The 17,319-nt window shown below is 39.5% G+C and overlaps 1 protein-coding gene across 2 annotated transcripts in view; it reads right to left on the bottom strand.

Moving 5' to 3' along the window:
- TRIO (trio Rho guanine nucleotide exchange factor) overlaps positions 1 to 17,319 on the bottom strand; it is a 244,668-nt gene that overhangs the window by 56,473 nt on the left and 170,876 nt on the right. For both annotated transcript variants that reach the window (XM_063400159.1, XM_063400170.1), the window contains exon 34: positions 11,331 to 11,574. In XM_063400159.1, the coding sequence (XP_063256229.1) occupies positions 11,331 to 11,574 (244 nt within the window). The remainder of the gene's footprint in view (positions 1 to 11,330; positions 11,575 to 17,319) is intronic.

Raw genomic sequence — 17,319 nt, 5'->3', positions numbered from 1 at the left:
GAATCATTACAACAGCGGCTCTTTGGACTTAACATTCAGAGTGTCGCTTCCTGTTCTTTACTACCCCTCCTGCCAGCTGCCACAGACACTTTAAACTCAGTCAGAAATTGTATTGCGCAATGAATTGTGTGAACATCCTTAATTTGAGATTTCCAAGAGCTCCCTTCAAAATAATGGTATTTTTCAACAACAAAAAAACCCCAAACAAACCAAAAATCCTACAACCAATAGCCTCCAACAAAATACACTGGCTATCTCACCAGCTGACAAACCTGGGGAAAGTATTTTCTGATCGATGGTAAAGAGATATTTTCATCTGGGTGATTTTTAGCCTTCCATTCTACATCTTGGGTAAAGCATTTGTCAACAGCAACTGATATCAAGACACTGAAGTATTCAGCCTTTAATTAAAAATATTGGGAAATGAGTCATGTATCCAACTATTCAGTCACCCAGGCTAGGATCTAAACAAGTCCTTCCTGTCTCCAGCTTTGCAGAACATGCCCTAGCTGTTGCTCATGCCTACAGTAAGAAAGAATATCAAAAAGCACATGACACAGTAAGTTTTCTCCCACTGCAATCATTTGACTATTATTTACTTGACTTTTTAACTCTGTTCTGTGCTGTAGCCAAGGGATGGGAGCCTGTATACCACTCCCAAGAATGAAGAAGCCTTTCAAAGAAATGGTGAGATGTTCAGTGTCCCTGGTCTTCTGTTTATCTGGAAAAGCTTTGGGAAAATTCTGACTCCTCAATGCAGTCACCACTGCAACATGCCAAACCAGCTTGAAGGATCCCAGCCACTGTCAGCAAAACCACAACAAACCAGCTTTAGATAATTCAAACAAAATCTCTTGGATGAGTGTAAGGAATTTTGTTTCACATACATTCAGTACTTAGCAAGGGGTGGGAGAGGAGAAGGAATAGGCCATGTGTTGTCTGTACTTTGGAGAAAACACAAAAAGTGTTCCAAGCAAGAAGTATTTGCTCTCCTAATGAGACATAATGAAGAAACACTAAGTTTTTAATATTAATTTTATTATATAAGTCACCCTTCATCATTCACGTTTTTCTTTATTTCCACAAGGGGAAACAGCCAGTGGTGTGAAAAAAAAATCTGGTCAAAACAAGGTTTAATTTTCCAAACCGGTTTTAGCTGCACATACAGGAGGTTTGGATTCTTCTTAGCATAAATTTCTTAGGTAATTATCTTAACTAAAAATGCATGTAGTCAAAGACAAAAGAATATATTCATCAGAAGTGCATTCTTGACTTAAAATTAATTTATTTTAAGTCACTTAAAAGGAGAATGAACAGTTCTACCAGGTCAAACCAGGTCATTAAAAACCCAAAACAGTAAAGCAAAGCTTTTAAAATGGGACACATACTCCCTGTAAGAAATTCTGATGTTGAAGTTCCATACCAATGCATCTGGACGAATTACATCTCCCTGCTGCTTGGTATTATTGACCAAAACACTTTTCCTATTCTACCTCTGCTGAGTTCAAATTGTAAAATTGTGATTTGGTTAGTTACAAAGTTTTACTTCACTGCCATGTCTCCTCCTTTTGCTCAGTATTGCTCACCACAGGTCCCTGTAACAGATGAGGTTAAGTTGCACGGCCCTCCCTGATGTGGCAGATGGAGCCCAGCCACAATCCAACACCCTGCTGCTTCAGAAAGCAGGAAAGGCACATGGGCTCTGAAAGCACCTGAGTGGATTTCAAATAGAAGCATTTAACACAAAAAACCCTTACATCCTTTCACAGCTTCCTTTATTCCATCAAAAGATATTTGAGCAAAATGAAGCAACCTCCTCAATTCCCCTGCACTGCATCTAACAGGAGAGCAAAAACAGAAACGGGCATTTTCTCTCGTTCTAAGCCTGGATTTCAGATGCCCTGTTTTTGTAAATTATAAACACAGATTTGTTACTAAGTATGCTTAAGTAGATTTGGAGGCTAGCTTTAGCATACACAGAAAAGAGGAACAAAAAAATCCACAGGACTGGGAGTTATTATTATACTTTGCCTATCAGATGAAAAGACACAGAAACACTTGAAATTGTATACTGTTAGTTCCACAAATATGAGAGTTTCTGAATTGCAATTAACAGGATATCTACTCTGAATTATAAATGCAGCATAATCCAGTTCTGAAAAAGATAAGACACTTCTGTTTGGGTTATGCAAACATGTTTTACACCCATTTGAAAGAAAATTAGCTCTGAACCAAAGAAATTAATGTGATCACACCACTGACAAAATTGAAAAGGGCAAAATTCCTACAAATGACATCATTACCCTTCAGGAGAATTGTGAAAATGCAGTTATGAAATAGCCACTCTAAATCTATACTTCAGATAGTTCAGTAAGTTACTACACTCAGTTAAGACAACAATGCTCCTTAAGGACAGCAACTAAAATTCAGGTGCCAGAAAACTCCTTTAATTGACACAAAAATTTTCCGCATTTTCTTTTCCCAGTTAGTTTCTCTTGAACAAAGCATGCCGTCACGGTAGAAGGTTTAAATTGCTAATAATGTTAACAATAACACAGTAAAGCTTTGTTATTCCACAAACAGCAAAAGAGTCCAATGCTGCTACTTTTAATTTACTCAAGTTCTGAGGACTGTAACTTCACACAGTGTCAGGAAGGTGGTGTGAATGGGCACTGGATCCCACTGCCTGGGCTTCTACTTAAGCAACCAGGACACAAAGAGAACACATCAGACAGCTCCAGGGTACCACCTGCTGTAAACACCGGCTCTTTAGATGTTACTCTGAGACTGTAAACAGAGCTCTGAGCTAGTGCTTTCCAAACTGATTCTGGCATGACTAGATGTAGTCTTGCCACGTCTTTCGGATGAAAGGATAAACCTCAGCCTGTTCTACTATATCAACCAACATCTAAAGTACATGTATTTTGTTACTCCTGAGATAATGAGAGAAATCAGCATAAAATGCACTAGCACCAGCCAACAACTAAGTCAGGTCATGACAAATAAACTCTCTAAAATAGACTGGCTACTGACATAAAAAATATAAGATATGTGGTTAACAGTTTGGTGGTTTCCACCAGTCAAGCTTTTCCTGTTTAATACCGCCTACAGCATACTTCAATCTAATCAAGCAGTCCCCGCCCATCACACTGGAGACCGGGGTTCAATTCACCGATGGGGAGGTGATTCTTCCTTCAAGGGACGTGGTTAGTGGTGCACTTGGCAGTGCTGGGTTAATAGGTAGGCTTGACGATCTTAAACTCTAGCAGCTTTCCTTCCTTCAGCATATCTGGAGGTTCTTACATGCAGCTAGATTTCCCTGGACTCCGTGTTTAAAGCATCTCCGTATCACTGATATTTTGAAGCTCATATTAAAAAATGAATGTACACCTAATTAGGTTATGACCACACCCAGCATGGTGCAACAAGCATAACTGGAGTTTTTCACAAGGAGAAATACTTTTTTTGATTCCTTCCCATTTCTTACACGGAAGAAATGTATTTGGGGGCAAAAATCTTCAGCATTTCTGATAGCCCCAAAGGCACTAAGAGGAGTCCCAGACTCCAGGAAATACTTAGAACATACCAAGTCCCTGCTAGCAAGTCTAACTTTCAGCATAGGATCACAGGATCTCAAGTTCCAAGTGGCCTCAAAAACCCATATAGTCCAATCTTCTGCTCAAAAGGATGGGCCACTTACAAGATCAGACCAGCATACTTGGGGCATTGTCCAGTCTGCTCTTGAAAACCTGACATACTTTTAAGCTCTTCTTGTAACAGGGACTATTTCTGCTGCAGTGTGAATGGTTAACAAACTGTAGAGGTTTGCCACAGCTGGCTTACAGCCAAAGGGAAAAATTACAGGATTTTGGTAATCAAGGATAATTTGATATCAAATTTACCTAAGGTGACCTTCACTATTTATGCCTGCTTGTAAGTTCTGTAAATGTCTTCTGTTGCTATAGGGGTTAACCATTATATATGCATCCCAGAAAATGCAGACTGCAAATTTCTGAAAAGCATTACCAGTATGTTTTCCTGGGATCATTAAATGCTTTTATGAACTTATCACAACAGCCTCTTCCAAACAGTTTGCTCTAAGAATTCCATCGCTTTTTTGCTTCCATGTTGCACAATAATGAATTTAGGTTCAATAGTTGTTTCAGACAGAGGAGAACATCTTACTATTTGTACTCAACTCAAAACTAGGAGAAAACACAAGCATGTCCTGAATTGTAATTACACCTGTGTCAGTGAATATGCACTCAAAATGAAAGCAAAACATTGCATAATAATGCCATCAATTTAAGAGACGTAAAGGGCATCCGTAAAAAAGCTTCTGAAAGCAATGAAACATTTCTAGTTTACCATGCCATTTTACTATTTGCAGAAAAAGTGAAATAAAGTCAACAGAACACATTCAGCAGACTCCTCACAAAAGCAGAATTGGAGGAAGTCAGTGGAACCCTAAATCCTGCTGGTTCCACCTGCAGGCAGTAATGATGACAGATGATGTGATGTAATGTAATGTGAGGATGTCCCAAAAGGTGCACAAGCTCAGCAGCTCTAGCCTGTTCCTTAAAAAAAAGGAGCAGCAAGCAAAATATGGGTAACAAAGGCACCTTCACAAAGTAATTCTGAACACTTTAGTAATTTTTTAAAGTTTGTTACAACTAAAGAGGGACAAGCTAAGAAAAGCAAACAACACTTCAGGATGGTTTTCTTCAAGTGCAAGATGGAAACATTTGCAGGATATGATCTGAGTTTGTGCTCTGTTCTAACCTTGGTTAGAAAAAGAAACTGCTGTCAAAGAAAGGCTAATTGCAAGCAAAGTTAACAATTCTCCTGGGAAACCTAAAGCCATCAGAATTGCTGGTTTATATCCACTCTCTACCTCCCAAAGATCAGCTGTGCAAATACATCTGTTCTAAGCAGATACTTTTTATGCACCAATTTCCTTTCCAACTACAATATATAAGAGAAATATATTTGGCAGCTGTCTGGGACCAAAAGTAGATTCAAGCCAGTATAATAAAAATTTCTTTTTCTCAGCTGTAATACTGAGCTCCCAAACAGGGCAAAATCCTTTCATTAGCTATGTACGAAAACTCCAGAGGCAAATTAACCATGTACTTATCTCACAAATAGAGTCTGCCTGGGAAATACTGACATCTCTCACAAGTCTTCCTGGGCTGCATTATGATAAAAGAATAATGCAGGAATTAAAGGCAAGTTTATGCAGAAATCAATCCTATGATGTTTCAGAGCACACGTGAACTTGACTTAGAGAGAACTTGTCTAGAAATTCAAATTGTGAGATTCAGCGAACCTCCTAGTCTAGTTTAAGATTGCACAATGACAAGGAAGCAATTCATAGAGACTTTACTATTTATGAAGGCTCAATTAGAATCTGGCTATTAACTCTGACTATCTGACACAGTTTGGCTATAAACTCAATGCAATGATTATTATCTAATGGACCACAGTCAATTGCTGACATTTTATTTAAGTTTACTTATGCTCAGATGATGTTTTTAACTGCAAACTCAACTAAAACCACAAGGTGGGAAAGTCAGGACAGAGAATTCTTGTTTTACTTTATACTGCAGCTGCTTTATTTACCTGGACTAAGGCATGAGAACATGTTTGAAAAATCACACACATACAGCGTAAATTCAAACCATCCTTGCCACTATTAGACTAGCAGTGCTTTCGGGAAAAGTATTTGTGACTAAATGAAAATTTATGATTTATTACATTCAAAACAAATGGTAATTGTGAAGTTGAACTTCAGCTATTAAAATGCATGCATCTCTGTTCAAGCTCAAGTCTGGGTGATAAATAAGTTGAACTGACACTGCAGCACAGCCTTTACAAATTTTTCCTAATTAAAACATGTGGAGTGTCAAATTCGACTGACTGCTCAGCTTTGCCTCTCATGGGCTCCTCGGGAGGATTTCTATCAGCTGGCTATCTGGATGGGCAGCCTCTTATTTGCAAGTTTTATGAGGAGGTAATTGATTCATCAAGAAACAGAATTTTTAGGTGAAGGTTTGGTGTCTTGTACAACTCCAGCATGTTCCTCTATATCACTTTCTGCCTGCAATCACGTCCATCTGTGTAGCAGCACAGCAGCAGATCCCACTGGGTTTGGTGCCCTGGAAACTGCAGTCCCCACCTTCTGCCACCTGGCCCCAAGGCAGCACAGCACTGCACGTACCCCACCAGCTCATTGTCAGGAGTTACTTTCCCCTCTGGCCTGGGCTGTAACTCATTTCCTGCAGCTGCAAACGCTGTCAGGCAGTCTCACAGGCAGCGCTCTGGCGCGGAGCCACGGGTGGGGATCCTTTTTCCTTACACATGGCCTATGCTTCACTTGCTTGCAGTCTCAAAACAGCAAATCCTCCCCTTCTACAGCCTCCCTCTGCTCCTAAGCAAACAATTGCTGCTGCCCAAGTCATCCTTCTTTTCTTCCACTACAAACAGGGAGTCCTTCTTCAATTATTCAAACTGAATGCTGATTCTGCTGGATCAAATTCTCCTGCTGATACACAGAGCTTCCTCTTCCTGCATTGAAGATTATTTAGACTCAACACAAAACACTCCCTTTCTCAAGCATAACTTTCAAAGCTCTCAATAACACATGAGACTTTTACCTTTACTCTCTCCCCTTCTCCTTTCACTGAAAACTAGTATTCTGAATACGATCCAGTTGTTTGACAGCAAGCTTACTTTTTGTAACAGATTCAAGACTGTTTTAGTCCATTCTGTGGCCTCAGATATAAAATCTCTCTCTCTTCCTGGGAAATATCTCTAGGTCACCCACACAATTTTTGTCTTCCTTAATTCTTGAGGAGAGGGTCCCTATAGCAATTCAAAAAGAGCTCTGACACCTGCCCTACATCAGTCCTTCCTATCTTGTAGGTGTAGAAAATGGCTTATCACACAGATATTTGAACTAATTTGTCAACCTTTGTCTTGCAAAGACATTTGATCTGCCTTATTATGTTAAGACTCTGAGAGAGACTACATTTCTGTGGTTATGGCTACAATCAGGACAGTATCCTCAGAGTAAAATCAAAAGCCAGTATTCAGTATGTGAGTGGTGTGTGGTTTGGCCCCATGTCACTAAGACATCACCTACCTCTGAGACCTGAACAAACCTATACAGATCCCTAGATTATGCAATGGTATAAAACAGGCAAACACGGTACCTTCAGGTAAACAAAAGACTTCTGTGGCCAAGTTTTGAAACAAACAGACAGTAACATGAACTGGCAATTAGACCCGGTCTCCTCCAGAATCTTGTAACTTAAAGGAGACATGGATGTAAGCCTCATAAGGAAAGGCTCATTGTAGACTTTGTATCTCTCCAAACAATAGCTCCGACAGAATGGAGATGATGGACCATCACAAATTCATCAAAGGTACTCACGGATTCGGAAAAGACAGTAAACTTGTAATCTAAACAGGCAAGACATTCACAAATAATTTTAAACAGCTGACAATTTTTCTGAGCTTGCATGTTCATTCTCATTGCACCGAATCCTGTCCCCTGCCCTTTACCCAAAGCTCTGTGGCAGTGTAAATGCCTGCAAAGAAAAGAAAGAGGACTGTGCTCATAAAACAGGATGTACCCTAGAATGAAAAGAAACCTGTGTTAAGAAAGAGAGAAGCACCAAATAAAACAACAGGAACAATCTTTCTCCCCCACACCCAAAAACATGTGGGAAATCATTGCAAAAAAATGTTGCCTTATGCATTACTTGTGAAAAACATGTTCTTCCAGAGCTAGAGATTTATTTTTTGTAGAGTGCACCAACTGTTATTCAGCCTCCTCACTACTCACTTGTTTCTCTTTTCCCCCTATAATAAAAGGGATTTAGATTTTTTAAAAAATGTATTCATCTGTGAACTGCACATCAAATTGATTAAATGACCTAAATAACTTGCAAAAATAGATTTGATATCCAGCAGAGCAAGTAAGAGGTCAGGAACCCACAATCAGCTCTCCTCCTGTTACTATTCATCTAGTGAACGTCTTTTGTGTGCAATGCTTTCCTCATATTCTTAACAAAGTGTATATTACCTTAACTACCATAGAATTTTAGAGATTGAAGACATTGTAAATGTGTATCTTTCTAATGCATTCACACTGATAAGATGGTTTAGATAATGCACATTCTTAGAGGAGAAGTAATACCTACACTTGTAGGCAACTGATGAGGGTCATTTTTGAGGCTGTCTTTTAACATGAGAATAAAACAACATTACCTTTCATGGCTGACAGATAATGTGTGGACAGACAAGAAATGACCAAGATCAGCTGTTAGAACTAGGCTTCACTGAACATATTTTCTGCTTTAATAATCGTGCATGTTTTCCTACTCTGGATAATAATTTGAGATTATTTAAGGCAATAAGTATCACCCAACATTTCTGTACTCAGAGATGAAATGTGGTTTGACACACCATAAGAACCAGCTGTCAATTACAAGAGCTTTGCCATTTGAAAACTTTGACTCTCATTTCACCTCTGATTTGCTGGGGCTTTCCTTTTTCTTTTTTTTTTTTTTTCCTGTTCTGTTGGCAAGTGGTGCTGCTGATAAGCACGGTTGAAAATCTCAAAACTGTAGGGTCTGTAGATACTGTAGAAAGGACTGCAAAACTCTTCAGCAAGCCATCTGTACAGGCTAAGCACTCCACATCCAAGTAGCCAACCTCACCACTTCTGATGGTGATCACCTCCTTCCTTCCCCTGCAATACATGAACTCTCTCTTTCCCTCAGCCTCTCCCAAGAGCTTGTCATGTCAGACACGCAAAAATTCCAGACTCATGTCTTAGTCCATGAACTGTACAGAGTTACTCAGACTTGATGCTCACACTGTGAGCCTCACACAGGACGTGTATTTTCAGACCTCAAAATCCTAATTTGTCTAATCTCTCAAACTCTGAAAGTTTTACGGAATTATTGTCAAAAAAGGAAAAGAAAATCTGTACTGTGAAGACTGAAGGTACATAATTAAGTACTAGAAATCTAGGAAGTACATGAAAAATTATCCACCCAAGAACACGGACTGACTTAAAATTACAAGTCACTCGTTCTTTGTTAAAGGATTTGTTTTGCTTTTTAGGAATTCATACCTCTATCAATACCCACAATGAACGATTCTGAGAAGATAATCTTATTGTTTTTTCATTCTTCTGATTAGCATATCCCCCTATGCTTTATTTAATCAAATGCAGCACTTGAGAATGAATAATTGGTTTGTGGGATTGTCTGCAGTACTTTTCACTATGGGGGGATAAATAAAATCAAAGCACTCCACTGGTTTTCCTTAATTTTTATCATCTGTCAGTGAAATGAACCTCAATCAAATCAACCTCTTTCAAGCAATAGAAAGATGAGGTAGGGACCAAAGTGAAACAAATCCAGTAGTTTCAAGTGCCTTGTCTACACTTTTTTCTCCCCTCTCCATACTTCTTAACATTATATAACAGCTTGCATGTTCAAGACAGTTCACACTCACTTCAGTCACACACAAGGGGAGCTTTACAAATTAAAAATCCATCTCCTAAAGCCTGACACCCAACAATGTGGGAATAAACAATTAGCAGCTGCTTCTTATCAGTTGGGATTAGGATGGCATACCATAACATCCCGCAGGAAGCCTGTGACAGGGACAGAAGGCACTTCTGAGGCTACATTCAACCCTGCAAATTACGCTCATTCTAGCAATGGCTTTCTCTTCTTCTTCAGTGTCCGTGATTAATATAATTAATTAATGCTCTTTACTTCAAAGCACCATGTTAAACAAAGTAAAGTATCCTTGAAATGCTCTGCCCCATTTTCCCTAAACAAATTCTAAACAAAAACAAAGCAATACTGGTCATGTCCACTGCCTTGATTAATCAAAGTAACTTCCCGAACACAAAACCAGCTCTGTCTGTTCCTCGGCATTCTCACAGGCTCAAGGTATGTACATATATATATATGTGTATATATACAGTAGCCAGTCCAGCACAGTTTCTCCTAATAAAATTCTTTGCATTCAAAGGTGAAGTCCCTAAGCGCCAAAGGAAATTGGATTTATCAGTACTGTGAGTTTTGCTAAAAAAAATCCTGATTTCACCCCCTAGTCCAAGAAGAAAAGTTTTAGTGTTGCCCAACTACATTTTCCAATTTTATCATCAGAACATCTGCAAGCCTTTCCTATCCACATTATTGTAGCATACAAAATGACGAAAGACTGCTACAACTGTACAGTTCAATCCTTTAAAGTCCCCCCCAGCCCCTAATCATCAGGCATTCAGGAAGTTCCTGCTGTGCCTGCCCTTAATGTAAGAAACACAGACTCACCCCTGTTTTAGTCAAGCACATTTTTACAGTGTCTTAAAAAAAATGAGAAAAATTGTAATAGCTGGAATGGTAACATTTATGAAAAGTTTTCCAAAACCAGAATTTTGTGTTTTGGAAGACAAATTTCCCCCAGCATCACTTGTCTGCTAATCTTATTACCTGTAATAACAAACTCTTTGAAATGCATCTTTTCCCATAACATGTGACGAAATGCCTTCTAATGAACTATTTTTCTGATTTTTTCCCTCTTTCTTTTTTAATAAGTTCACACTTCTTTCTGTTCACAGCATGCAAACTCAAGTAGTTGCAAATGAGGCAAGCAAGCATTTTCTCTAACAACAATCTACTCTTTGAGCCTGGATAGTTTACCAAGTCAAAAGATTACAGCACACTAAAATCCTGAAACCTTTCAAAAAAATCATCAGATTTTTCTTGCACCCTTTAGTGGAATATTCTTTCATGCACCTGCAAAAAAACCAAAGTAAGATTTCAGAGATGCTCTGGGAAAAAGTGTGCCAGTGCTACTCTGAAAAGCTCAGTTAAGTAAAACACAGAAGTCCAAATGAACAATTCCTGTGCCAGGGCATATGGAGGGGTGTATTTAACTCTTCTATCGCTGAACCTTCACATTCATGACTTCTTACTGCAGGGCTTTGATGGAAACATTGATAATACCTGCTGGAGATTTTCTTTCCTCCCCACTGTCAGCACTTCTCAGGTACAGATTTTCCTATCACTGCACCTTGATCTAATACGGTATATAACTCCTCACCAAGATATAATTTGCTTAAACCTCTTCCCCATCTTCAGCCACATTCTCCCTTAACGCTGAGAGCTGCCAACTGCTTATCCTTGGCAAAGACAGTGTGGTTACTGAAAACAAGGCAGGAACAGCAAAGCTGCCATACGCACAGTGCTCTCCATCACCCAAAACTCCCACGTCCAGACTTGGTGCCCATCATTCCCTACCTTTGTGGTTAAAAATGCCCTCCATCTCCATGCTGCTGCGCGAGTGGGCGATGCAGAGGGAGCCGCAGGGGACCAGGCCTTCGGCGGCTGGGGACCGGTCCGTGGTTCGCACCAGGCACCAGTCGGGCTTGTCATGGGGCCTCTCCAGCACCTCCACGGTCTGCCCACGGCGGATGGTCAGCTCGTTGCTGTTGCAGGCGGTGAAGTCGTGGATCACCACGGTCAGCTCGCACCCACCAGACAGCTGGGAGGGAGAAAACAAGGAGAAGCCAGATGAATGCTCGTTATCAAACCCTCCGTCACGCACCGTTACCTATGTAGGGCTGCTGGCAGGATTTGTATTTTGGATGAGATAGCAGGCTTCTGGGACTTTCCACATCAAGAAGAGAGCATTTCAAAACCAGGCAGTTCTGGCGTTTTAGAACAGATTTCTAACTCTGCTTGTCTCTGCCTATTGTTCAAAGCACACTGGTTGTGACAGTGCTGGGCGGAGGATTTAAGCAGCTTTTCTTGCTAGACTGCTCCTTATCCCAAAGCTGCAGTAGCAGTCCCTTCTGAATATATTTTATGTGAGATAATTAGCAAAAAATAGGTCAGATATTGCTAAATACAGTCACTCATGAGCTTTGTTATCTTTCAAATTCAAGAGGGAAAGAGGTAGCTTTTTCAAATGAACTTACTGTGTTATTCCCACCCTACTCACAGTTTACACACACTGGTCACAAAATCACCCAGGACACATCATACACAATGGAAAAAGTCAGCATAAAGTTCTTCACAAAACATTCCCAAACATGTAACTGTTTAATAGAAAATTCACATGGGCTTACAACTTTCTCATTTTTGTTGGTTTCCCCAAATAAAACTGCACAAACTTGAATTAAAAGCACGCAAGCTTAGGGTTTTCCTCCCCCTCTTCAAAACACTTCATTAGAATAACTTTGCCTAAGCTTTAGTTTCCTCTCTTTGATTGTTTCATCTGCTTTGATGTGAAATGAAAATTATTATCAGAACTTTGCAAAGTTCCCAAGATTGCTCAGTGCCAAAGCACCCATCTAACTTAAGCAAGCAGTCCTAGAATTCCTTCTTCCTTACAGCAACAGCATTCCAGGCTACTTCAGTTTTTCATGTGTGAGCATTTCTACAGCTCTGGCTGCTTCAGTGCAACACTCATACCAGATCTCAGCTGGCATTCAGCTTCTGTGAATTTTGAACCAAGCCGGGAAACTCCTTCAGCTCAGTGAGGTAATCTTGCAATGCTCTACACTGACAAAGGAGGACCAATACCCTGTGAGAGTTCCAGCTGCAAGTGGAAGAAGCAAGTGCCACACCAACACACTGCACAGATCCTGCCACGTTGCTTTTGACTGTTTTATGGCTGCCAGCTACATCCCATGAGCTTCAGAAACAGCAGATAAGAGGCTGCATTGTTTCTTATTTATTAGTTTTCCTTACAAGCCTGGAATGGAAACACTGGACAGAAACTTTTCTAGGAAAATGCTATTTGTTATCAAGCAAGAATTTCATAGCAAATGACAAAACCAGGAAAATCCCAGTAAGAATCAAAGGACAAATTCAACCTTCTTTTCCCCAAGTCTGCAACAAATGACAGAACATAACTCCTAGCAGATGGGCTACAGTAACTCCAGAGCTTTCCCATGGTATCTGCCTGCTAATCTCACTGGCTAGCATTGCTTGTGTGTGCTTACAAAGGAGCAGAAGTTTTCTTGAGGGAATGCTGGGGCCAAGAAGGGCAGAAAACCCTCATACATCTAGTGTTTAAGGAAGATAAATCAGGCTGTACCTGTTTAGATACAGGCTAAAAATTAATCACATTGCTTCTACCCTGTCTCTTTGGACAGCCCCAATACACAAATTACAGGGGGGGGATACATCTTCAAAACATGTTTCCTCCTCCTTCATTAAAATGTTTCCTGTTCCCTTACACTCCTTTTTTCAGTCCATGCAAAGCTATGCAAAGGGGAAAAAGTAAAGAGCTTTCCCTTGTTTTCTGGTATTGATTTATGTTACAGCCTTTGTCAGACCAACTCAGAAACAACTGAAACCATCTGTACGCCTGATGGGGACTAACAAAAATCTGATGAAGTATGACTTCACAAGGTGTCCAGGCCAGACCAAATTTTTCTCACGAGTCCATATCCCATCCAGTGCAAGCAGTGTAACAAGCTGACACTTGCCAGAAACTGCATCTCACCCTTATATTTCCTCCTAAATACCTACAGGGGGGCATATCTTTGGTGTTCTGTTTGCTTTCCTGACCCTTCACTTCCTACAAATAGAGATTAAGGTGTATTTTTTGTGAATGGTGCAATGGCCACATGTTTTGATAATATAGTTGTTCTTCCTTCTTCCTCCTCTAATAAAACAGAAAATGTAGGATCTCATACTTTATGTTTTCTAAGTATTTTATATAATATTAAGCTAAAGGGAAAAGCAAATGAAGGCTGTCAGTGGCCATGTCAGATGGACAAAGTACACAAAATTCCTAGTTTTTTGGACAATGTGATAATCAGATATCCTAGCTGGCTGGTATTCCACTGAAGTTCAACATTCATTCACACTTCAGGTAAGACACTTCTTGCTCAGGGTCCACACCATCCTCACATATGCACCTATGCTGTTACATGCAATTTAGTGCAGAACTTTTCCCCTACTGCTAAGACACCAAAAACAATGATTTCTGCACCCTGCACACACATATGACACTTTGGAGAGCTGAACAAAAAGGCATTTACCAATTTTCCCTTCCTTTGGGTTAACTTCCCTTCTTTCAGCCTACTACAGTAGTGGTTAGGAAACACTTCTTTCCTCTTTGTTTCATTGCTCGATTTCTCCCCGTAAGACACTTTCTGAAAGCAGTTTCATCTTTCACACTGATTAAATGCAGTTGGACAGCAGGGAGTGTCTGTGATTAAGCGCGTTGCTCAGCAGCTGTTGTTGGACAGCTTTGGCAAGGCTCTCCAGGCTAGCTGGAGGGAAGAGCAAGAGGCACAGCAGAAACTGGGACTCTGACTTGCACTGAAGGGAAAAGAGTTACAAACCATCAAAATCCAAATTTAGGCTGAACAAAGGCTTTATATACTTTATCCATCCGTCTCAAGAAACCTTTTATATAAACTGAGTTAATCATGCATGATAAAAATAAATGATGCTATGTCTGAAACATGGAAACTCGAGAGACAGACGAGATGAGAAACAAAAGCCAGACAGAAACAGAACTGCAGATTAAAAAAGGCACAAAGTTTAATTAAACAGCTTATCATGGGACACAGTGCCTTGCAGTTGCTGAAATTAATGTTAACCATCTACGTTCACCTCTCTGGGGCCTTTTAGTCACTGTCGCTTGTAGAGAGAGAGAAAAAAACACACGACACAAACACGTGAACACTCACTGGCTGAGTACATTCTTAGCACTGGTTTGCTGAAGTCAGACACACCACACTAAGTCCATCTGCCACCACTACCTGCAAACATCATGACTGACCAGATATTCAAGAGCCTTTATATCAGGCCATATGACATCCTCTCAGGACTGCAAATGAAATTTAATTTTCCATGGTAATTTTACACTAAGAAGAAAGGAAGGCAAAGAGAAGCTAACAAGATTTCTTAATTATTTTAAGCACGAAAATCTTCAATCCCCTTTTCAAATGGAAACAAGTGCAGGTAGCTGAAACAAAACCAGGTAGCTTTCCAGACTTGGTTCCTGAGTCTGAAAAGAGGTATGTACTCAGACAGAGCCATGTCTGCTTTTTTACTGATGTTTTTTTCTACTGATTGGAGCCTTTTATCTTCCGGAGACTCAACTGGATTTCAGCAGAACTAAATACTTGGTTGGTTGTCTCCTGCTGCTTCAGTCCTTTTTCTGTTTTTCAAAGAACTACATACAAGCTTAAAGAAGCATGAAAATGAAATACAACTTCACATTGACAATAATACAAAGTGTTACCAGTTGGGCACAAAAGACAATTTCTTAAAAACAAAATATTGCTCTACTGACCACCCACAGCAGCTAGCATGATTCCTACTATTTAGGACAGCAATCTGAGCCAGCTCTTCTTCTAAAAACCACTCGTCTTCTCAGACACCAAAATACTAGTTTGGATTATTTCACGTTTCTACCAGATCACTGAATAGAAGCATGAAAAAAACCTAACAGAGCTACACTGTTTCCTTCACCCTCCCTATTTAATTTCCTGTGCACTGGATCAAATTCAAAAGACAATGTTAAAAATCAGATGAGGCTGATGAAAGGCCAAATGAATGGTCCAAGAATCTTTTATCCATTAGCCACCTAAAATGTTGGCTACACATCTACAGAATGTGAATGGAAGGAATGTTGTGAAAGGTGAAGGGCAAAATATTTACTGAGAAGAGCAGAATAAGAGCACTCATGCAGAAAACTGAGATGCTTTGATGGACTAGAAATATCTATCTCAAAAATGCTGTATTTCACTCCAGATTCCATTACACCTTCCAATGCTGCAGGATGGGTCAGTGTTATTGATGTAAATATTTAGCAAGTCTTGCAATATGAAGAAACAGCCCATGATAATAAAAAAAGGCCAGAAAGGGATCTTAAATTACCTAATCCATTTCATTCCCTTCCTCTAGAGCATGATCAACCACATCTGTGTGAATCCTTAACATTTATCCAAACTCTTCTCAAGGAACTCCAACTACTCTGTTCTAGGGTTTCACATTTTCACACCCATAAAAAGTATTATTGCAATCTTTTTTAAAAACAAGTCCTTTGATTTCATCCCATCAATTTAAAGTATAGGTAAAAGACTGTTCAATAGTTCTGTGTGGTGGCCTTTTTCCCCACCTGAAGACCTAAAGTTCTTCCTCCTGCCTTTTTTTCCCCTTTAGACTTGTTAGCCCCAATTCTTTACCTTGGCCTATAAGTTAGGTTTAGTAGACTTCTAATCAATCTTTTTCTTCTTTCCCTCAGAATGCTTCCATTGGACCACTGATTTGCCAAAATTCTGTACTCAAAACTGGGTGCAGTACCTAATGTAAGCCTTACAAGTTCTGAGGAAAGAATAAGGACTTTGTGTCCTCAATATCTCATTTCTGCAAGCCAATCTGCCTTCCTCGCCTGCCCAGATGCATCACACAGTTAAATAATATCCTGTGAGCCTCTGTAGCTTCTCAGTCATCCTCTCAAAAACTGCTCAAGATTCTCACTGTTTTCATTAGTATTTAACTATTTCCACCTATTCATATAAGCTCAAAGGTGTTCCTATTAAATTGCACAGCATTTTGCCAAGGAATTTTTCCCATTGCCAAGATTATTCTGAATTCTAACTCTGTCTTCCAACACTGTTTTCAGATGACATGAAGCTGGGAAGGATGTCAATGTCAGCTTTATAAACATATGGTCTATTGCATCATCCCAGTCATTACTGAAAAGCAGCACTGCAACAGTGGAGCCAACAATTAAAAGGTAAAACTCTAGCCTAAAACGCAAGGGTGGAGAACAAAAACGCTAATCATGAAGTTATTCTCTGTTGTTATGGCAATTCCAATTATGTCAGAAAACAGGATGCAGGGAAAGAAGTTCATCTGGACAATATTCAACCACTTACTATCAAGGTTAAGGATTTTAGCTCTTTCAAAGTATATCTCTGAGAAGGTGAGAAAGAATATTGACATTTGGATAAAGGACTTCATTCTTGATATACTCCCTGTATAACAGTTTAGCACTTCTAACCAAAACATTTATTTTAAAAGAATAAACTGTCTGAACATATAATTGGAGGAAGTAAAAGAATGGTTTTACTTGGCTGTTGATTAATATGACATGTTTGATATTTTTTGTCTTTTCTCAACATCAGTAACAGATACACATGAACAGAAAAATGTTCGGGAAGAGTTTAGTAAGTAATATAGCATTAAACACTTCTACTACTTCATTATTACTGTTTTTAATTGCTTGATATTTTTAATGTTTCTTGATTTGGAA

The sequence above is a fragment of the Prinia subflava genome, chromosome 1 (genome assembly GCF_021018805.1).
Source record: "Prinia subflava isolate CZ2003 ecotype Zambia chromosome 1, Cam_Psub_1.2, whole genome shotgun sequence".
NCBI classification, from domain to species: domain Eukaryota; kingdom Metazoa; phylum Chordata; class Aves; order Passeriformes; family Cisticolidae; genus Prinia; species Prinia subflava.
This window is presented reverse-complemented; position numbering and strand designations above follow the sequence as displayed.